At 43.1% G+C, this 24,157-nt stretch overlaps 1 protein-coding gene across 1 annotated transcript; it reads left to right on the plus strand.

The window, feature by feature from the left end:
- Positions 1–755: 755 nt before the first annotated feature.
- On the plus strand, positions 756–2,052 carry LOC125530432 (uncharacterized). The gene is made up of 4 exons (XM_048694833.2): positions 756–1,178; positions 1,283–1,365; positions 1,451–1,653; positions 1,858–2,052. The coding sequence occupies exons 1-4, from the start codon at positions 955–957 to the stop codon at positions 1,942–1,944; spliced, it is 597 nt and encodes a 198-aa protein (XP_048550790.1). The 5' UTR covers positions 756–954; the 3' UTR covers positions 1,945–2,052.
- Positions 2,053–24,157: the final 22,105 nt, after the last annotated feature.

The following is a 24,157-nucleotide window of genomic DNA, read 5'->3' on the forward strand; positions in this document are numbered from 1 at the left end:
GTCAACTTTCAATTTACCCCTTCCAATGAATATAAAATAATTTATAAACTGCATTTATTTAGGAACAGTATTCCCAAGATTATTTTAATAAATGAAATATGTTCTATCATCTATATAAATGTCCATGTTAGTCAAATTGTGTTCATGGGTGCTAAATAAAATGTCCTTGTGTGTAAAAATAAATGTCCACTCACATCATGAAAATCATTTTAACATAAAAACTTTGTGCAAGGACAGAAATCATTTTTATATGTTTCACCTCACATATAGAAACTTTTCATGTATGTCAAACAAAATCTTCACGTAAATTAAGAAAAATGTTCAACTCTTTAAAGTGTCCGACAGATAAAAACTTCTGATGGATAAATACTTTATTTGCCATAGAATATGTGCACATGACTCATTAAAAATATTCTGTGCAGACAAAAGATAATAAATTACTCCACTGCGTTAAATTTTATTTTATTTTTATTCAAGAAACATGGTATAGTTTTCTGTACATAGGCTCGTAAGCAAAAAAAATGTCTTACATGGACATTTTTGTAAAAATGGCAGAATAAATTATATTTTAGGACTAGAAAAATATAATGCCAAAAGAGTGAAAAGGAAAAAAGAAACATCACATTGTGTTGTGTGTTAGATGCATCATGCGTGTGCCCCGTTACTTGACGCTTTGGGCAATCATGGCCAGCTTAATCAGCCACGCTGATACTTGCAAGGTATGTATGCGAGCATACGCGCTGCCGTGCACACTCCGCACAGATTCATCATCCACCACCTCGATTAGATACGTCCTGCAAGCCAACAAGCAACATTTTTGCAAGGCCTATATATGACTATCGCTTGATCGGTGCCCGCAACACTCCAGCAGTTCAGTTTTCATCGTCAATCAGTTGAAAAGAGGCAGAAAAAACGAAGAACAGTTCAGCAGCATCGATCCGGTCGGCCGTGGACATGTCTCCGGCCAGCTCGTTCGCGTCGCTCTGCCGGCGCAGGCTGATCCACTGCACCACCCGCCTCGGCTGCGACAACCAGCCAGCCACGGCGGCGCATTTTCTGGCGCTGGATCGGCGGAGATCGTTTTCGTCCTCTGGCCTGCGTCGTGGCATCGGAGGAACCAGGAGCAGCGGCGGCGGCGCAGGTGGCACAGGACGACCTGCTGCAGGTTTCTCCACCTGGTAATCCAATCAATTTTCCATGATCTTGGTTCGCTTTTTGTAATGGTCATAGTACAGCTTACATTCGTGAACTGCCTTGCAACTCTCTGTTCTTCTTTTGTCAGGGCAAGACTGGCAATTGGCTCCACTGTTGCTATCGCGGCGCCGTTCCTGCACTCCAAATCGGCGTCGATTCTGCGGATCGGAAGTAAGTACATCAACCAAACCAAGTAACCAAGTAGGAAGATAGAATCAATGGATATTAACATTTGTCATGGACTGCTTCCATTAAGATGAGGTGGAGATGGTGAAGGACGCCGCCGAGACCGCGGCGGAGGTCGTGGAGGAGGTGGCCACGGCGGCCGAGAGGGTGTCGTCCGAGGTGGCCGGGCATCTTCCGGAGGACGGCCGGCTGAGACGCGCCGCCGTGGCAGTCGAGCACGCCTCCAAGGAGGTCGCGGAGGAGGCTCATCTTGCACGAGACATCATCCACAAGGTAGTCCGGTTACTTTTGGAGTTCTCTTGTAATCTTAAGCAACCTACTTTTGGTCGATTGCAAGTGAAGTGAGAGTGATCCGTGACTTGAAGCAACATCCCAACGCTGTTTTTGTGTTTCTTGCTGTGAGGGTGCTTACCACCTTTATAAAGCATCAGAATACTATTACTATTCTCTTCCTCAGCAAGCAAAATGTTTATGCAGGTCGATGAAATTGAGGAGGACGTCAAGGCAATTATCGAACCGATTATGGATCATGGGAAGCACGAGAGGAAGCATTTAGAAAAGTAGATTTTTTTCTTCTTTGTAGCCTAGATTCATCCAGGCCGATCCCGCTGTCTCATGGGACCGCGGAGACAATAGAGAAGCATTCTATAAAGCTGCATTATTCATGTCGAATTCATTTTTCCAATATTAAAAACCAAAATAAGTATATGGGCATTGAAAAATCATGGGTATCCATGTCGTTGCTTGCTTGTACGGAGATCTTATCTTACGAGTCGTGAAATGTATTTTTTGTGCTCGAAGTATGCCCGAACTCTGGAGGCCATCGTTTGCGGTGTCATTGTAATATAGTGATGGAGTATATCAACCCACTCCTATCCCACACACTCTTGCAAATGGCAGCTGCAACAATTTAAATAGAACAACACATTTACCAAAATAACTAATATATTGTAAAAAATAATTACACATGAAACATACAATTAATTATTAGATCTTTGTCGAAAAACTAATTATTAGATCAACTAATGCTAATAATCTAACTAGGTAGCATGGACACTAATATAACCAAACAATATACATAACACAATATTCTAGGCAACACGACCGATGCGATCACATGTTTGTGCTGTATATATATTTTATCTATATTTTAAATAATTTATTTATTTTCCCCTCCATTCATGTGATTTTTGTTGCCAATCAAAAAGAACTCTCTCAAAAGCATATATAATGATAACAGTGCCAATTCTCCATCTAACCTAATAAACAACAAAAACACCACGCCAAGTAATGCCAATTTTGCATTTTGTGGCGGTGGAGGGGCTGGAGGTCCAATGGACAGGCTGGATTAAGTGTAGCAGAGCGGCCACAGTTGGACGAGTTTGCAGTGAAGGAGGCCGGTGAGGTGGAGTGTGTGGCTGCTAGAGTTTCGAATGGATAGGGGGGGGGGGGGGGGTATGCAATGGGGGATAACTCGAAGGGCACGATTTCATTCAGTGAATCGTCATGGATAAAGACTTCCTAAAAGTCTCCGCGTACGCATAGACGATGGTTTTGCACACAAAAAAGGCCACGTATGTGGCAGTCATCCACAACGATTTCTTTCAGGCTTGACCATCTTCCAATCATCCCACGCGACTTAATTTGTGAAACTGTCGTGAATGCATCATTTGTGCACAGTTCCTTAAATCATTGTGGATGGAGTTTTGTATTTGACCTGACCTGCACTCGAGTTGCACCCAAGTCCTATTTGGTGCTTAAGGTGCTACTTATAGCCTTATTTCCTAACTAGCGCACACCCATTGCAGCACCTACGTAGCAGATGGGCCATGTAAGTTTGCTTTCTTGTTTACAGAAGCATGTGCACCGTACTGTTTTGTCTAAAAAAATGCGCACCTTATTGTTTTGTGAAGCTTCTAGAAGGTTCCTGACCTTTTTATGAAGCTTCTAGAAGCTTCCAAACTGTGTTTCATTGTTTTCTGTATTGTTATTTATTTTGATTTTATTTTCCCCTTTCTTTCTTACTTTTTCAAATTTGCAAAGTTTTTCAATTTCATGAACATTCTTGAATTTGTGTAAAAAACTCATGACTTTTTAGAATCTGTGCTGTTTCTCAAATTCTGGAATCTTTTTCAAAACTGATAAACTTTTTCAAGTTTTGTGAACTTTTCTAAAATTTTGATTTTTTTAATTGTGAACTTCTCTCAAATTTCCAAAAATTATAAAATTCATGAACTTTTTGGATTTGTGAACTTATGGAAATTCATGAACTTTTTTTATAATTCACAAACTTGTTCTCAAATTTGACAAATTTTTATGGTTTTGTGAACTTTTATAATTTCCAAGACTTTTCAAACTATTTTTTTAAAACCATGAATGTTTTTTGAATTCATGAACTTTTATAACATTCATGAATATCTTTAGAATTTGTGAACTTTTTCTCAAATTCGCAAATATTATTATAATTCATAAAAAAATCAATTTGTGAACTTTCATAAATTGTGAACCTTTTTCAAATTTTAAGTTTTATTTTCCAAATTCTAGAACTTTTTAAATTCATCAACATATATTGAACAACTTTGTAAAATTCGAGAACTTTTTTAGAATTCATGAAATTTTTCTCAAAATCGCATCTTTTAGAAATTCATAAAGTTTTAAGTTTTATAAACTTTTCTCAAATTCATGAAATTTTCGAATTATTGTTAACTTTTTCTCAAATTCATGAACTTTTTCAAATTTACGATTTTTTCAAAATGGTTAACTTTTTCCAAAAATGTTAAAAAAATGAACTACTTTTTAAATTCATGTACTTTTTTCAAAACCCATGAAGTTTTTTTATACCATGAAGGAATTCATAATAACAAAAATCGGTGGCCGAACCTTTTCCTGAGCCAGCAACACAACACAATTGAGAAAAGAAATATAGGACCAAGAAAGGCGAGTTGAGAGAGCAAGGCGAGGGAGCGTGATACGTCTCCAACGTATCTATAATTTTTTATTGTTCCATGCTATTATATTATCTGTTTTGAATGTTATGGGCTTTATTTTACACTTTTATATTATTTTTGGGACTAACCAATTAACCGGAGGCCCAGCCCAAATTCTTGAGATAGACATTCGTGAGGGTGATACGGAGTTGCCTCCTGCATATTTAGATTATAACTCCATGGCTTCGCAGCAGTTTGTCGAGAGGCCTGAATCACCTCTCTTATATCGCTTAGTTTTTGATAAACGACGTGTTTTCCGTATTACTCTCCCTGCTCCTGCCTTCTTTGATTCGCAGACAAAAAGAAGATATGTTATTACGAGAGAGGAGGCAGAAGAGTATGAGAGGAGAGCGGAGGCAGCTCGACTCCACGCTGCAGCTCAGCAGGCGATAACCGCTGCACATCAGTATGATCCCAACTATTCTTCTTCATCACAGTACGACCCCAACAACTATTATTATGGATAACCTCCAGGCCAACCGTGGCCATAGACCAACTTAGGCCAAAAGGCTAAACTTGGGGGAGTACGTATTTCTCATCAACATTATATTTATGTTCACACACACTCATTACTAGATGTCGGTGCTCATACTTTTTCATTGTAATATCCATGCTAGTTTATTTTCTTTTTCCTGCTTTCTTCTTGTGTGTTTGTTAAACCTTAAGAAAAACCAAAAAAATTAGTAGTAGTTTATTTTTTGCTGTCGTAGTAATAATTAAAAAGAAAACCCAAAAATATTTCCCGTTCTTCTTTTGCTTGTTGGGAGCTTTCCCGTGTAAATAGTTTTATTTCTTTTCTTTCTTTGGGGGTCAGTAGGAGAAGACCATAATTAAATTGTTGAAGTGGCTCTTATATGCATTATTGTTGAATTAACCAAAGAGCCCATATTGCCTTATCTTCTCCTGTTTATTGAATGCTCGCAGATTCCAGCTTAGTCCAATGCACGTGCACTCTTATTATTATTCACACCGTTCGGTCGTGCAAGTGAAAGGCAATTATGATGATATATGATGGACTAACTGAGAGGAGAAGAGCTGGTATGAACTCGACCTCTTTTGTTTTTGTAAATATGATGAGTCCCGCGTTCTTGATTCAGCTTATTATGAATAAACATGTTTGCAATGACAATTAGAGATCGTAGTTGCTTGTGCCATGCTTGATTAGCTATGAGTTATAATGATTTACCTTGTATGCCAACATGCTATTGAGATGATTATGATGTGGTATGATAGGGTGGTATCCTCCTTTGAATGATTTAAGTGACTTGACTTGGCACATGTTCACGCATGTAGTTGAAACAATCAACATAGCCTTCACGATATTTATGTTCATAGTAGATTATATCCTACTCATGCTTGCATCCAATGTTTATTAATTTTAATGCATGTACATGGCCGTTGTTGTTGGAAATATGCCCTAGAGGCAATAATAAAATTGTTATTATTATATTTCCTTGTTCATGATAATTGTCTATTGTTCATGCTATAATTGTGTTATCCGGAAATCGTAATACATGTGTGAATATATAGACCACAACACGTCCCTAGTGAGCCTCTAGTTGACTAGCTCGTTGATCAAAATATGGTCATGGTTTCCTGACTATGGACATTAGATGTCATTGATAACAGGATCACATCATTAGGAGAATGATGTGATGGACAAGACCCAATCCTAAGCATAGCACAAGATCGTGTAGTTCGTTTGCTAGAGCTTTTCCGAATGTCAAGTATCATTTCCTTAGACCATGAGATTGTGCAACTCCCGGATACCGTAGGAGTGCTTTGGGTATGCCAAACGTCACAACGTAACTGGGTGACTATAAAGGTGCACTACGGGTATCTCCGAAAGTGTCTGTTGGGTTGGCACGAATCGAGACTAGGATTTGTCACTCCGTATGACAGAGAGGTATCTCTGGGCCCACTCGGTAATGCATCATCATAATGAGCTCAATGTGACCAAGTGGTTGATCACGGGATCATGCATTACGGTACGAGTAAAGTGACTTGTCGGTAACGAGATTGAACGAGGTATTGGGATACCGACGATCGAATCTTGGGCGAGTAACGTACCGATTGACAAAGGGAATTGTATGCGGGATTGATTGAATCCTCGACATCCTGGTTCATCCGATGAGATCATCGAGGAGCATGTGGGAGCCAACATGGTTATCTAGATCCCGCTGTTGGTTATTGACCGGGGAGTCGTCTCGGTCATGTCTGCGTGTCTCCCAAACCCGTAGGGTCTACACACTTAAGGTTCGGTGACGCTAGGGTTGCTGAGGTATTAGTATGCGGTAACCCGAAAGTTGTTCGGAGTCTTGGATGAGATCCCGGACGTCACGAGGAGTTCCGGAATGGTCCGGAGGTGAAGAATTGTATATAGGAAGTCCAGTTTCGGCTACCGGGAAAGTTTCGGGGGTCACTGGTATTGTACCGGGACCATTGGAAGGGTCCCGGGGGTCCACCGGGTGGGGCCACCTATCCCGGAGGGCCCTATGGGCTGAAGTGGGAGGGGAACCAGCCCTTGGTGGGCTGGTGCGCCCCCTTGGGCCTCCCCCTGCGCATAGGGTTGGAAACCCTAGGGGTGGGGGGCGCCCCACTTGGCTTGGGGGGCAAGCCACCCCCTTGGCCGCCGCCCCCATCTAGATGGGATCTAGAGGGGTCGGCGCCCCCTAGACCCCTATATAAAGTGGGGAGGGAGGGCTGCGCAACCTAGCCCCTGGCGCCTCCCCCTCCCTCCTGTGACACCTCTCCCTCTCGCTGAGCTTGGCGAAGCCCTGCCGATATCACCGCTGCTTCCACCACCATGCCGTCGTGCTGCTGGATATCCATCAACCTCTCCTTCCCCCTTGCTGGATCAAGAAGGAGGAGACGTCTTCCCCAACCGTACGTGTGTTGAATGCGTAGGTGCCGTCCGTTCGGCGCTCGGTCGTCGGTGATTTGGATCACGACGAGTACGACTCCATCAACCCCGTTCTCTTGAACGCTTTCGCTCGCGATCTACAAGGGTATGCAGATGCACTCCCCTTTCCCTCGTTGCTAGATAACTCCATAGATTGATCTTGGTGATGCGTAGAAAATTTTAAATTCTGCTACGTTTCCCAACAGTGGCATCATGAGCTAGGTCTATGCGTAGTTTCTATGCACGAGTAGAACACAAGTTGTTGTGGGCATTGATTTTGTCAATTTACTTACCGTTACTAGTCTTATCTTGATTCGGCGGCATCGTGGGATGAAGCGGCCCGGACCGACCTTACACGTACATTTACGTGAGACTGGTTCCACCGACTGACATGCACTAGTTGCATAAGGTGGCTAGCGGGTGTCTGTCTCTCCCACTTTAGTCGGATCGGATTCGATGAAAAGGGTCCTTATGAAGGATAAATAGAAATTGGCATATCACGTTGTGGTTTTGGCGTAGGTAAGAAACGTTCTTGCTAAGAAACCTATAGCAGCCACGTAAAAATTTGCAACAACAATTAGAGGACGTCTAACTTGTTTTTGCAGCATGTGCCGTGTGATGTGATATGGCCAAAAGGATGTGTTGAATGATATATGTGATGTATGAGATTGATCATGTTCTTGTAATAGGAATCACGACTTGCATGTCGATGAGTATGACAACCGGCAGGAGCCATAGGAGTTGTCTTAATTTATTTATGACATGCGTGTCAACATAAACGTCATGTAGTTACTTTACTTTATTGCTAAACCGTTAGCCATAGTAGTAGAAGTAATAGATGACGAGACAACTTCATGAAGACACGATGATGGAGATCATGGTGTCATGCCGGTGACGATGATGATCATGGCGCCCCGAAGATGGAGATCAAAAGGAGCAAATGATATTGGCCACATCATGTCACTATTTGATTGCATGTGATGTTTATCATGTTTTACATCTTATTTTCTTAGAACGACGGTAGCTTAAATAAGATGATCCCTCGTAATAATTTCAAGAAAGTGTTCCCCCTAACTGTGCACCGTTGCGAAGGTTTGTTGTTTCGAAGCACCACGTGATGATCGGGTGTGATAGATTCTAACGTTCGAATACAACGTGTGTAAGCTAGATTTACACACGCAATACACTTAGGTTGACTTGACGAGCCTAGCATGTACAGACATGGCCTCGGAACACGGAACACCGAAAGGTCGAGCATGAGTCGTATAGAAGATACGATCAACATGAAGATGTTCACCGATGTTGACTAGTCCGTCTCACGTGATGATCGGACACGACCTAGTTGACTCGGATCATGTTTCACTTAGATGACTAGAGGGATATCTATCTGAGTGGGAGTTCATTGAATAATTTGATTAGATGAACTTAATTATCATGAACTTAGTCTAAAATCTTTACAATATGTCTTGTAGATCAAATGGCCCATGCTAATGTTGCCCTCAACTTCAACGCGTTCCTAGAGAAAACCAAGCTGAAAGATGATGGTAGCAACTATACGGACTGGGTCCGGAACCTGAGGATCATCCTCATAGCTGCCAAGAAAGATTATGTCCTAGAAGCACCGCTAGGTGACGCAACCATCCCAGAGAACCAAGACGTTATGAACGCTAGGCAGCAGCGTGTTGATGATTACTCCCTCGTTCAGTGCGGCATGCTTTACAGCTTAGAACCGGGGCTCCAAAAGCGTTTTGAGCAACACGGAGCATATGAGATGTTCGAAGAGCTGAAAATGGTTTTCCAAGCTCATGCCCGGGTCGAGAGATATGAAGTCTCCGACAAGTTCTTCAGTTGTAAGATGGAGGAAAATAGTTCTGTTAGTGAGCACATACTCAAAATGTCTGGGTTGCACAACCGCTTGACTCAGCTGGGAGTTAATCTCCCGGATGACGCGGTCATTGACAGAATCCTTCAGTCGCTTCCACCGAGCTACAAGAGCTTTGTGATGAACTTCAATATGCAGGGGATGGAAAAGACCATTCCTAAGGTATATTCAATGCTGAAATCAGCGGAGGTGGAGATCAAAAAGGAACATCAAGTGTTGATGGTGAATAAAACCACTAAGTTTAAGAAAGGCAAGGGTAAGAAGAACTTCAAGAAGGACGACAAGGGGGTTGCCGCGCCCGGTAAGCAAGCTGCCGGGAAGAAGCCAAAGAATGGACCCAAGCCCGAGACTGAGTGTTTTTATTGCAAGGGAAGTGGTCACTGGAAGCGGAACTGCCCCAAATACTTAGCGGACAAGAAGGCTGGCAACACTAAAGGTATATGTGATATACATGTAATTGATGTGTACCTTACCAGTACTCGTAGTAGATCCTGGGTATTTGATACCGGTGCGGTTGCTCACATTTGTAACTCAAAGCAGGAGCTGCGGAATAAGCGGAGACTGGCGAAGGACGAGGTGACGATGCGCGTCGGGAAAGGTTCCAAGATCGATGTGATCGCCGTTGGCACGCTACCTCTACATTTACCTACGGGATTAGTTTTAAACCTCAATAATTGTTATTTAGTGCCGGCTTTGAGCATGAACATTGTATCAGGATCTCATTTAATTCGAGATGGCTACTCATTTAAATCCGAGAATAATGGTTGTTCTATTTATATGAGAGATATGTTTTATGGTCATGCCCCGCTGGTGAATGGTTTATTCTTAATGAATCTCGAGCGTAATGTTACACATATTCATAGTGTGAATACCAAAAGATGTAAGGTTCATAATGATAGTCCCACATACTTGTGGCACTGCCGCCTTGGTCACATAGGTGTCAAACACATGAAGAAGCTCCATGCAGATGGACTTTTGGAGTCTCTTGATTACGAATCATTTGACACGTGCGAACCATGCCTCATGGGTAAAATGACCAAGACTCCATTCTCAGGAACAATGGAGCGAGCAACCAACTTATTGGAAATCATACATACTGATGTGTGCGGTCCAATGAGTGTTGAGGCTCGCGGTGGCTATCGTTATGTTCTCACCCTCATTGATGACTTGAGTAGATATGGGTATGTCTACTTAATGAAACACAAGTCTGAGACCTTTGAAAAGTTCAAGGAATTTCAGAGTGAGGTTGAGAATCAACGTGACAGGAAAATCAAGTTCTTGCGATCAGATCGTGGGGGAGAATACTTGAGTCACGAATTTGGCACGCACTTAAGGAAATGTGGAATAGTTTCACAACTCACTCCGCCTGGAACACCTCAGCGTAATGGTGTGTCCGAACATCGTAATCGCACTCTATTGGATATGGTGCGATCTATGATGTCTCTTACCGATCTACCACTGTCATTTTGGGGCTATGCTTTAGACATAACCGCATTCATTTTAAATAGGGCTCCGTCGAAATCCGTTGAGACGACACCGTATGAATTATGGTTTGGGAAGAAACCTAAGCTGTCGTTTCTAAAAGTTTGGGGATGCGATGCTTATGTCAAGAAACTTCAACCTGAAAAGCTCGAACCCAAGTCGGAAAAATGCGTCTTCATAGGATACCCTAAAGAAACTATTGGGTATACCTTCTACCTCAGATCCAAAGGCAAGATCTTTGTTGCCAAGAATGGATCCTTTCTAGAGAAAGAGTTTCTCTCGAAAGAAGTAAGTGGGAGGAAAGTAGAACTTGATGAAGTATTACCTCTTGAATCGGAAAGTGGCGCAACTCAGGAAAATGTTCCTGAGGTGCCTGCACCGACTAGAGAGGAAGTTAATGATGATGATCATGAAACTTCAGATCAAGTTGCTACTGAACTTCGTAGGTCCACGAGGACACGTTCCGCACCAGAGTGGTACGGCAACCCTGTCTTGAAAATCATGTTGTTAGACAACGGTGAACCTTCGAACTATGAGGAAGCGATGGCGGGCCCAGATTCCGACAAATGGCTAGAAGCCATGAAATCCGAGATAGGATCCATGTATGAAAACGAAGTATGGACCTTGACTGACTTGCCCGATGATCGGCGAGCCATAGAAAATAAATGGATCTTTAAGAATAAGACAGACGCGGATGGTAATGTGACCATCTACAAGGCTCGACTCGTCGCTAAGGGTTATCGACAAGTTCAAGGGGTTGACTACGATGAGACTTTCTCACCCGTAGCGAAGCTGAAGTCCGTCTGAATCATGTTAGCAATTGCCGCATTCTATGATTATGAGATATGGCAAATGGACATCAAAACGGCATTCCTTAACGGCTTTCTTAAGGAAGAATTGTATATGATGCAGCCAGAAGTTTTTGTCGATCCTAAGAATGCTAACAAGGTATGAAAGCTCCAACGCTCAATCTATGGGCTGGTGCAAGCATCTCGGAGTTGGAACATTCGATTTGATGAGATGATCAAAGCGTTTGGGTTTACACAGACTAATGGAGAAGCCTGTGTTACAAGAAAGTGAGTGGGAGCTCCGCATCATTTCTCATATTATATGTGGATGACATACTGTTGATGGGAAATGATATAGAATTCTTGGAAAGCATAAAGGCCTACTTGAACAAGTGTTTTTCAATGAAGGACCTTGGAGAAGCTGCTTATATATTAGGCATCAAAATCTATAGAGATAGATTGAGACGCCTCATTGGTCTTTCACAAAGTACGTACCTTGACAAGATATTGAAGAAGTTCAATATGGATCAGTCCAAGAAGGGGTTCTTGCCTGTATTGCAAGGTGTGCAATTGAGCACGGCTCAATGCCCGACCATGGCAGAAGATAGAGAAAATATGAGTGTCGTCCCCTATGCCTCGGCCATAGGGTCTATTATGTATGCCATGCTGTGTACCAGACCTGATGTAAACCTTGCCGTAAGTTTGGTAGGAAGGTACCAAAGTAATCCTGGCATGGAACACTGGACAGCGGTCAAGAATATCCTGAAGTACCTGAAGAGGACTAAGGATATGTTTCTCGTTTATGGAGGTGACGAAGAGCTCGTCGTAAAGGGTTACATCGATGCTAGCTTCGACACAGATCTGGATGACTCTAAGTCACAAACCGGATACGTGTATATTTTGAATGGTGGGGCAGTAAGCTGGTGCAGTTGCAAGCAAAGCGTTGTGGTGGGATCTACATGTGAAGTGGAGTACATGGCAGCCTCGGAGGCAGCACAAGAAGCAATTTGGGTGAAGGAGTTCATTACCGACCTAGGAGTCATTCCCAATGCGTCGGGCCCGATGACTCTCTTCTGTGACAACACTGGAGCTATTGCCCTTGCCAAGGAGCCCAGGTTTCACAGGAAGACCAGGCATATCAAGCGTCGCTTCAACTCCATTCGTGAAAGTGTTCAAAATGGAGACATAGATATTTGTAAAGTACATACGGACCTGAATGTAGCAGATCCGTTGACTAAACCTCTCCCTAGAGCAAAACATGATCAACACCAGAACACTATGGGTGTTCGATTCATCATAATGTAACTAGATTATTGACTCTAGTGCAAGTGGGAGACTGTTGGAAATATGCCCTAGAGGCAATAATAAAATGGTTATTATTATATTTCCTTGTTCATGATAATTGTCTATTGTTCATGCTATAATTGTGTTATCCGGAAATCGTAATACATGTGTGAATACATAGACCACAACACGTCCCTAGTGAGCCTCTAGTTGACTAGCTCGTTGATCAAAAGATAGTCATGGTTTACTGACTATGGACATTAGATGTCATTGATAACATGATCACATCATTAGGAGAATGATGTGATGGACAAGACCCAATCCTAAGCATAGCACAAGATCGTGTAGTTCGTTTGCTAGAGCTTTTCCGAATGTCAAGTATCATTTCCTTAGACCATGAGATTGTGCAACTCCTGGATACCGTAGGAGTGCTTTGGGTATGCCAAACGTCACAACATAACTGGGTGACTATAAAGGTGCACTACGGGTATCTCCGAAAGTGTCTGTTGGGTTGGCACGAATCGAGACTGGGATTTGTCACTCCGTATGACAGAGAGGTATCTCTGGGCCCACTCGGTAATGCATCATCATAATGAGCTCAATGTGACCAAGTGGTTGATCACGGGATCATGCATTACGGTACGAGTAAAGTGACTTGCCGGTAACGAGATTGAATGAGGTATTGGGATACCGACGATCGAATCTTGGGCGAGTAACGTACCGATTGACAAAGGGAATTGTATACGATTGTATACGGGATTGATTGAATCCTCGACATCGTGGTTCATCCGATGAGATCATCGAGGAGCATGTGGGAGCCAAAATGGGTATCCAGATCCCGTTGTTGGTTATTGACCGGAGAGTCGTCTCGGTCATGTCTGCGTGTCTCCCGAACCCGTAGGGTCTACACACTTAAGGTTCGGTGATGCTAGGGTTGTTGAGATATTAGTATGCGGTAACCCGAAAGTTTTTCGGAGTCCCGGATGAGATCCCGGACGTCATGAGGAGTTCCGGAATGGTCCAGAGGTGAAGAATTGTATATAGGAAGTCCAGTTTCGGCCACCGGGAAAGTTTCGGGGGTCACCGGTATTGTACCGGGACCACCGGAAGGGTCCCGGGGATCCACCGGGTGGGGCCACCTATCCTGGAGGGCCCCATGGACTGAAGTAGGAGGGGAACCAGCCCCTGGTGGGCTGGTGCACCCCCCTTGGGCCTCCCCCTGCGCCTAGGGTTGGAAACCCTAGGGATGGGGGGCGCCCACCTTGGCTTGGGGGGCAAGCCACCCCCTTGGCCGCCGCCCCCCCATCTAGATGGGATCTAGAGGGGCCGGCGCCCCCTGGTCCCCTATATAAAGGGGGAGGGAGGGCTGCACAACCTAGCCCCTGGCGCCTCCCTCTCCCTCCCGTGACACCTCTCCCTCTCGCTGAGCTTGGCGAAGCCCTGCCGAGATCACCGCTGCTTCCACCACCACGCCGTCGTGCTACTGGATCTCCATTAACCTCTCCTTCCCCCTTGCTGGATCAAGAAGGAGGAAAGGTCTTCACCAACCATACGTGTGTTGAACGCGGAGGTGCCGTCCGTTCGGCGCTCGGTCATCGGTGATTTGGATCATGACGAGTACGAGTCCATCAACCCCGTTCTCTTGAACGCCTCCGCTCGCGATCTACAAGGGTATGTAGATGCACTCCCCTTTCCCTCGTTGCTAGATAACTCCATAGATTGATCTTGGTGATGCGTAGAAAATTTTAAATTCTGCTACGTTTCCCAACAGTTGTCGCTCTCTAGTTGGTCGCTTCCTAGTCTTTTGCTAGCCTTCACTTGTACTAAGCGGGAATACTGCTTGTGCATACAAAATCCTTAAACCCCAAAGTTATTCCAGATGAGTCCACTATACCTTCCTATATGCGGTATCTACCTACCGTTCCAAGTAAATTTGTATGTGCCAAACTCTAAACCTTCAAATAAACATTATGTTTTGTATGCTCGAATAGCTCATGTATCAACAAAGGCTGTCCTTATCTTCCGTGTTAGGCGGGTTATTCTCAGGAGGAGTGAACCCCGCTCCTCACTCACGAGAAAATGGCTGGTCACCGGGATGCCCAGTCCCATGCTTTATGCAAACTAAATCAAAATTAATTGCAAACAAAACTCCCCCTGGGAGCTGATGTATGTTGGAGGCACTCGTTGTTTCGAGCAAGCCATGGATTGATTCTTGTTGGTGGAGGGGGAGTATAAACTTTACCATTCTGTTTGGGAACTGCCTATAATGTGTTTAGCATGGAAGATATCGCCATGTCTTAGTTGCTACGTTGACAATGAAAGTATACCGCTCAAAATACAATTTATCTCTATTTCAAAACCGAGCTCTGGCACCTCTACAAATCCCTGCTTCCCTATGCGAAGGGCCTATCCATTTACTTTTATGTTGAGTCATCACCCTCTTATTAAAAAGCACTAGCTGGAGAGCACAACCGTCATTTGCATTCATCACTGTTAATTTATATTGGGTGTGACTATGATTGGGTCTCTTTTACCATGAATTACAATGTCTAGTCAGTCCTTGATCTTTAAAGGTGCTCTGCATTTATGTTTTGCGGTCTTAGAAAGGGCTAGCGAGATACCATCTTGTTATATTATATTATGATTGTTTTGAGAAAGTGTTGTCATCCGAGATTTGTTATTATGACTTGCTAGTTGATTATGCTATTGATATGAGTAATTATGAGACCTGAGAATTATTGAAAATGTGGTTAGTTATGATTTATGCTGAAAACTTGAATGCTGGCTTGACATAGTTACAACAACAAGAGCAAACAGAGTTTGTAAAAGTTTTTCTTTCTTTCATTTTGTCAACTGAATTGCTTGAGGACAAGCAAGGGTTTAAGCTTGGGGGAGTTGATACGTCTCCGTCGTATCTACTTTTCCAAACACTTTTGCCCTTGTTTTGGACTCTATCTTGTATGATTTGAATGGAACTAACCCGGAGTGACGCTGTTTTCAGCAGAATTACCATGGTGTTGTTTTATGTGCAGAAAACAAATATTCTCGGAATGACCTGAAACTCCACGGGAGGTCTTAGAAAAAATAATAAAAAATCCTCGCCAAATATGAAGACCAGGGGGCCCACACCCTTCTCACGAGGGTGGGGGCGTGCCCCCCTAGGGCGCCCCCTACCTCATGGGCCCCTGTTGCGTCTCCGACTCCAACTCCACCTCCATATATTGAGTTTCGATGAGAAAAAAATCAAAGAGAAGAAATCATCGCGTTTTACGATATGGAGCTGCCGCCAAGCCCTAAAACCTCTCGGGAGGGCTGATCTGGAGTCCGTTCGGGGCTCCGGAGAGGGAGATTCGTTGCCGTCGTCATCATCAACCATCCTCCATCACCAATTTCATGATGCTCACCGCCGTGCATGAGTAATTCCATCGTAGGCTTGCTGGACGGTGATGGTTTGGATGAGATTTATCATGTAGTCGAGTTAGTTTTGTTAGGGTTTGATCCCTAGTATCCACTATGTTCTGAGATTGATGTTGCTATGACTTTGCTAATGCTTGTCACTAGGGCCCGAGTGCCATGATTTCAGATCTGAACCTATTATGTTTTCATGAATATATGAGAGTTCTAGATCCTATCTTGCAAGTCTATAGTCACCTATTATGTGTTATGATCCGTTAACCCTGAAGTGACAATAATCGGGATACTTACCGGTGATGATCGTAGTTTGAGGAGTTCATGTATTCACTATGTGCTAATGCTTTGTTTCGGTTCTCTATTAAAAGGAGGCCTTAATATCCCTTATTTTCCAATAGGACCCCGCTGCCACGGTAGGGTAGGAAAAAAGATGTCAGGCAAGTTCTTTTCCATAAGCACGTATGACTATATACGGAATACATGCCTACATTACATTGACGAATTGGAGCTAGTTCTGTGTCACCCTATGTTATGACTGTTACATGATGAACCGCATCCGGCATAATTATACATCACTGATCCGGTGCCTAAGAGTTTTCCACATACTGGTTTACGCTTATTTACTTTTCCGTTGCTACTGTTACAATCACTACAAAATACCAAAAATATTACTTTTGTTGTCTTTACTTTTGTTGCCGCTACCACCACTATCATATTACTTTACTACTAAACACTTTGCTGCAGATACTAAGTTTCCAGGTGTGGTTGAATTGACAACTCAGCTGCTAATACTTGAGAATATTCTTTGGCTCCCCTTGTGTCGAAGCAATAAATTTGGGTTGAATATCTACCCTCGAAAGCTGTTGCGATCCCCTATACTTGTGGCTTATCAGTGGCCGTGAAGGGATTGACAACCCCTTTATCGCGTTGGTTGCGAGGTTCTTATTTGTTTGTGTAGGTACGAGGTGACTCGCGCGTGGTCTCCTACTGGATTGATACCTTGGTTCTCAAAAACTGAGGAAAATACTTACGCTGCTTTACTGCATCACCCTTTCCTCTTCAAGGGAAAACCAACACAGTGCTCAGGAGGTATCAAGAAGGATTTCTGGCGCCCTTGCCGGGGAGATCTACGCCAAGTCAAGACATACCAAGTACCCATCACAACTTGTATCCTTCGCATTACATTATTTTCCATTTGCCTCTCGTTTTCCTCTCTCCCACTTCACCGTTGCTGTCTTATTCACCCTCTTTTCTGCTTGCCTCTTTTTCACTTGCCTCTTGTTGCTTGTTGCCCTTATGTCTTTACCAAAAGGTGTGTTGATCCTCACCTTAGAAGGTTGGAAGAAATCGAAAACAACGTTAGAAGTTTTATGTCCTTGCAGTTTGAGCATAATAATTTCTTTAGAAACAAGCTTAAAGAACAAAAAGGTTTTATCGGTTTCATGAATAAAGAGCTCGATGATATGTCTAAGGAATTTTATGGTTTGAAATCTCAGTTTGCTCATCTTGAAAAATTAATTGCCCAAATCTCTGATAAGCAGGCCACTTTAGTTAATAAGATGGCCACTAAACCAGAAGAGTTAGATAATAATGATGAAGATCTAAAAGTTATTGATGTGTTCTCTATTAAATCTTTGTTTTGCAATATGAATCTTGATAATGATGGGACTGGAGATGAATCAACTTTAGTTTGAAGGCGTCCCAATGATTCGGAGTTTTTAGATCTTGATGCAAAAATTGATAAAAGTGGGATTGGAGAGGTCAAAACTTCAGATAGTGATGAACCCACTATCTTGGATTTCAAGAAATTTAATTATGATAATTGCTCTTTGATAGATTGTATTTCCTTGTTGCAATCTGTGCTAAATTCTCCTCATGCTTATAGTCAAAATAAAGCTTTTACTAAACATATCGTTGATGCTTTGATGCAATCTTATGAAGAAAAACTTGAGTTGGAAGTTTCTATCCCTAGAAAACTTTATGGTGAGTGGGAATCTACTATTAAAATAAAAATTAAATATCATGAATGTTATGCTTTGTGTGATTTGGGTGCTAGTGTTTCCACGATCCCAAAAACTTTGTGTAATTTGCTAGGTTTCCGTGAATTTGATGATTGTTCTTTAAACTTGCACCTTGCGGATTCCACCATTAAGAAACCTATGGGAAAATTTAATGATGTTCTTATTGTTGCAAATAGGAATTATGTGCCCGTAGATTTCATTGTTCTTGATATAGATTGCAATCCTTCATGTCCTATTATTCTTGGTAGACCTTTCCTTAGAATGATTGGTGCAATTATTGATATGAAGGAAGGGAATATTAGATTCCAATTTCTGTTAAGGAAAGACATGGAACACTTCCCTAGAAAGAAAATTAAATTACCAGATGAATCTATTATGAGAGCCACTTATGGATTGCCTACCAATGATGGCAATACCTAGATCTATCCTTGCTTTTATGCCTAGCTAGGGGCGTTAAACGATAGCGCTTGTTGGGAGGCAACCCAATTTTATTTTTATTCATTGCTCTTTGCTCCTGTTTAGTAATAAATAATTTATCTAGCCTCTGTTTTGGTTGTGTTTTTTGTGTTTAGTTAGTGTTTGTCCCAAGTAGAACCGTTGGAAAGACATGAGGAAAGTCTTTTTGATCTTGCTGTAAAAAACAAAAACTTTAGCGCTCACGAGAATGTTGGGTTCTACGGTAGGGTGCGTCAACTGCAAATTGAAATTTTCCTACACGCAGAACAACCAAGAACATGCTACGGGAGATGGATCATAGTTCGTTACCACTAGATGCGCAGTGCCGTGCAGCGGAAGAAGAGTTGAGGCAGCGCATCCGCGTGGATCGTCTCCTCCTCGTCCGATCTCCCTCGTACAGACGGTAGTCGGTTCCCACGTACAGGTTCGCCAGAGCGGCGCAAGTGCATCGCCTGTAACGGTATCCGCGCGTGCAGGAGGAACATCGTGCTACGGACTGCTAGGTCCGATCACACAACCGGCGGCGAGTGGAGGTGTCTATTCGCAACACATGCAAACCCTAGTGACAGCGCTGAAGCGATCAACCGTGTGAGTGTGCGGCACCTTCACTTTATATAGGCGTCCGTCCCGGGCTCAACACTTGGGCCTCGCACGGACCCTAAAGACCATAAGTCTACTCGGCCACAATCCGAATACAGCTCGGGTCACATCCGACCAGTGTTCTCGGATCCGACCTCGTAGGTTCCTTCCCTTAAGCGCGCAACCCCTTAGGTTCAAGCCGGCTTGGTCGCAGTTTGGATCACCTCCGGACTACATGGCTGGTAGCGGCCTCTAGCAAGGCGTGCCGACCACCAAGCAGACGATGAAGCTGGTTAGGCGAACCTAAACATTGATACGTCTCCAACGTATCTATAATTTTTGATTGCTCCATGCTATATTATCTTCTATTTTGGATGTTTATGGGCTTTATTATACACTTTTATATTATTTTTGGGACTAACCTATTAACCCAGAGCCGAGTGTCAGTTTCTGTTTTTTTGCCTATTTTAGGGTTTCAAAGAAAAGGAAAATCAAACGGAGTCCAATTGACCTGAAACTTCATGGAACTTATTTTTGGAAGGAAAGCAACCTGAGAGACTTGGAGTCCACGTCAAGGGAGCTTCGAGGAAGCCACGAGGTAGGGGGAGCGCCCACCCCCTGGGTGCGCCCTCCACCCTCATGGGCCCCTCGTGGCCCCCCTGACGTACTTCTTCCGCCTATATATCTCCATATACCCTAAAAACATCTGGGAGCACAATAGATCAGGAGTTCCACCGCCAGAAGCCTCCGTAGCCACCAAAAGCCAATCTAGACCCGTTCCGGCACCCTGCCGGAGGGGGCAATCCCTCTCCGGTGGCCATCTTCATCATCCCGGTGCTCTCCATGACGAGGAGGGAGTAGTTCTCCCTCGGGGCTGAGGGTATGTACCAGTAGCTATGTGTTTGATCTCTCTCTCTCTCATGTTCTTGATTTGGCACGATCTTGATGTATCGCGAGCTTTGCTATTATATTTGGATCCTATGATGTTTCTCCTCCCTGCTCTACTCTCTTGTAATGGATTGAGTTTCCCCTTTGAGGTTATCTTATCGGATTGAGTCTTTAAAGATTTGAGAACACTTGATGTATGTCTTGCCATGCGTATCTGTGGTGACAATGGGATACCACGTGATTCACTTGATGTATGTTTTGGTGATCAACTTGCGGGTTCCGCCCATGAACCTATGCATAGGGGTTGGCACACGTTTTCGTCGTGATTCTCCGGTAGAAACTTTGGGGCACTCTTTGAGGTTCTATGTGTTGGCTGAATAGATGAATCTGAGATTGTGTGATGCATATCGTATAATCATACCCACGGATACTTGAGGTGACATTGGAGTATATAGGTGACATTAGGGTTTTGGTTGATTTGTGTCTTAAGGTGTTATTCTAGTACGAACTCTAGGGCTGTTTGTGACACTTATAGGAATAGCCCAACGGATTGATTGGAAAGAATAACTTTGAGGTGGTTTCGTACCCTACCATAATCTCTTCGTTTGTTCTCCGCTATTAGTGACTTTGGAGTGACTCTTTGTTGCATGTTGAGGGATAGTTATGTGATCCAATTATGTTATTATTGTTGAGAGGACTTGCACTAGCGAAAGTATGAACCCTAGGCCTTGTTTCAACGCATTGCAATACCGTTTACGCTCACTTTTATCATTAGTTACCTTGCTGTTTTTATAATTTCAGATTACAAATACCTTTATCTACCATCCATATACCACTTGTATCACCATCTCTTCGCCGAACTAGTGCACCTATACAATTTACCATTGTATTGGGTGTGTTGGAGACACAAGAGACTCTTTGTTACTTGGTTGCAGGGTTGCTTGAGAGAGACCATCTTCATCCTACACCTCCTATGGATTGATAAACCTTAGGTCATCCACTTGAGGGAAATTTTCTACTGTCCTACAAACCTCTGCACTTGGAGGCCCAACAACGTCTACAAGAAGAAGGTTGTGTAGTAGACATCATACATTACACTTACATTCCTTTTGCCACACGATATATGTTTGTCGGGCTCAAGGCGAGTCTATCATCCTTGTGCTAGCCCGACCTCTTTCCCGTTCCAGTGATGCCGACCACAAACCGGATTATCTCATAATCCTTGTCGCATGTCCATGCTTATCCTGGTCGGATCACACGAGGGGCCCAGAGTATATCTCTCCTGATCGGAGGGGCAAATCCCATCTTGCTCGACCACGTCTCGCAGCATGGTTCTGGACAAACCCGAAACCTACCTCTATAACTACCCAGTTACAGAGTAGCGTTTGGTCGGCCCAAAGCAAGTCTGTCACCATCCCGAGTAGCGTTTGGTCAGCTCAGGTCTTAGGACATAGAACATATGTTGTACTTGAGACTCATAGATGACATATCGCTGCATCTCATAGTTGGGTCTGTCCGACTCGGACCTTATCTTAACTCAGATCTGACTACGTCGCATCCGACCAGATCCTTCCGAGTCCATATTATCTGGTTAGCATCCAATGCCCCATGGCTAATGAGACCAAGCCATCGATTGTGTCATATGCTAGTCTAGTTGGTTGCGCATCCACACAGCCCTTTCGACTAGGGACCTTTTAGGACGTTTATCATACAATGCATAGTCCCACAAACAATTCACGTACTTTCTGATACACATCATTGATAATGTCCAAGGACTATCTTTATTCATAAACACATAGGAAATATCATCATACATGATTGCCCCTAGGGCATATCTCCAACAGAGAATTGCTGCCATTTTTTATTGGAGAGTGCTATTTAGTTAATTCTTTTTGCAGATGATTAATAGATAAATTCCTCACGTCCAGCAATTTATTTTAGAATTTTTGGGGTTCTAGAAGTATTCGAAACCCTCAGATTACTACCGAATGTTCTGTTTTTGACAAATTCTGTTTTTCGTGCGTTGTTTGCTTATTTTGATGAATCTATGGCTAGTAACAGAGTTTATAAACCATAGAGAAGTTGGAATACAGTAGGTTTAACACCAATATAAATCAATAATGAGTTAATTATAGTACCTTGAAGTGGTGGTTTGTTTTCTTTTACTAACGGAGCTCACGAAGATTTTCTTTTAAGTTTTGTGTTGTGAAGTTTTCAAGTTTTGGGTAAGGATTTGATGGATTATGGAACAAGGAGTGGCAAGAGCCTAAGCTTGGAGATGCCCAAGGCACCCCAAGGTAAAATCCAAGGACACCAAAAATCCTAAGCTTGGGGATGCCCCGAAAGGCATCCCCTCTTTCGTCTTCGTCTATCGGTAACTTTACTTGGAGCTATATTTTTATTCGCCACATGATATGTGTTTTGCTTGGAGCGTCTTGTATGATTTGAGTCTTTGCTTTTTAGTTTACCACAATCATACTTGCTGTACACACCTTTTGTGAGAGACTCACATGAATTGGAGTTTATTAGAATATTATATGTGTGTCACTTATATCTTTTGAGCTATATAATTTTTGCTCTAGTGCTTCGCTTATATCTTTTAGAGCACGGCGGTGGTTCTATTTTATAGAAATAATTGATCTCTCATGCTTCACTTATATCATTTTGAGAGTCCTTTAGAACTGAAGGAAATATGCCTTAGAGGCAATAATAAAGTTATTATTTATTTTCTCATATCATGATAAATGTTTATTATTCATGCTAGAATTGTATTAACCGGAAACATAATACTTGTGTGAATATATAGACAACAGAGTGTCACTAGTATGCCTCTACTTGACTAGCTCGTTGATCAAAGATGGTTATGTTTCCTAGCCATAGACATGAGTTGTCATTTGATTAACGGGATCACATCATTAGGAGAATGATGTGATTGACTTGACCCATTCTGTTATCTTAGCACTTGATCGTTTAGTATTCTGCTATTGCTTTCTTCATGACTTATACATGTTCCTATGACTATGAGATTATGCAACTCCCGTTTACCGAAGGAACACTTTGTGTGCTACCAAACGTCACAACGTAACTGGGTGATTATAAAGGTGCTCTACAGGTGTCTCCAAAGGTACTTGTTGGGTTGGCGTATTTCGAGATTAGGATTTGTCACTCCGATTGTCGGAGACGTATCTCTGGGCCCACTCAGTAATGCACATCACTATAAGCCTTGCAAGCATTGTAACTAATGAGTTAGTTGCGGGATGATGTATTATGGAACGAGTAAAGATACTTGCCGGTAACGAGATTGAACTAGGTATTGAGATACCGACGATCGAATCTCGGGCAAGTAACATACCGATGACAAAGGGAACAACGTATGTTGTTATGCGGTTTGACCGATAAAGATCTTCGTAGAATATGTAGGAGCCAATATGAGCATCCAGGTTCCGCTATTGGTTATTGACTGGAGACATGTCTCGGTCATGTCTACATAGTTCTCGAACCCGTAGGGTCCGCACGCTTAAAGTTAGATGACGATCGGTATTATGAGTTTTGTGTTTTGATGTACCAAAGGTAGTTCGGAGTCCCGGATATGATCACGGACATGATGAGGAGTATCGAAATGGTCGAGACATAAATATTGATATATTGGGAGCCTATATTTGGATATCGGAAGTGTTTTGGGTGAAATCGGGATTTTACCGAAGTACCGAGGGTTACCGGACCCCCCCCCCCCCCCGAGGAAGTAATGGGCCTATTGGGCCTTAGTGGAGAAGAGAGAGGGCATCCAAGAGGTGGCACGCGGCCCCTCTTACCCCAGTCCGAATTGGACAAGGGAAGGTGGCGGCGACCCCCCTCTCCTTCCTTCTCTCCACCTCCTCCTCCCCCCTTCTCCTACTCCTACTAGGAAAGGAGGAGTCCTACTCCCGGTGGGAGTAGGACTCCCCCCTTGGCGCGCCCTCTGATGACCCAAAAGTATAGGGGATCTATCGTAGTCCTTTCGATAAGTAAGAGTGTCGAACCCAACGAGGAGCAGAAGGAAATGATAAGCGGTTTTCAGCAAGGTATTCTCTGCAAGTACTAAAATAAGTGGTAACATA

This window comes from Triticum urartu, chromosome 1A (genome assembly GCF_056163025.1).
Source record: "Triticum urartu cultivar PI428250 chromosome 1A, HENAU_Tu73, whole genome shotgun sequence".
Classification (NCBI taxonomy): Eukaryota; Viridiplantae; Streptophyta; class Magnoliopsida; order Poales; family Poaceae; genus Triticum; species Triticum urartu.

What these genes read in the sequence shown, in the direction of transcription:
- LOC125530432 (XM_048694833.2), top strand. Translation starts at nt 955, where the DNA reads ATGTCTCCGGCCAGCTCGTTCGCGTCGCTCTGCCGGCGCAGGCTGATC. An exon ending in GTCGATTCTGCGGATCGGAA is followed by an intron (nt 1,366 to 1,450) that starts GTAAGTACATCA and finishes GCTTCCATTAAG; the next exon opens with ATGAGGTGGAGATGGTGAAG. An exon ending in CACGAGACATCATCCACAAG is followed by an intron (nt 1,654 to 1,857) that starts GTAGTCCGGTTA and finishes ATGTTTATGCAG; the next exon opens with GTCGATGAAATTGAGGAGGA.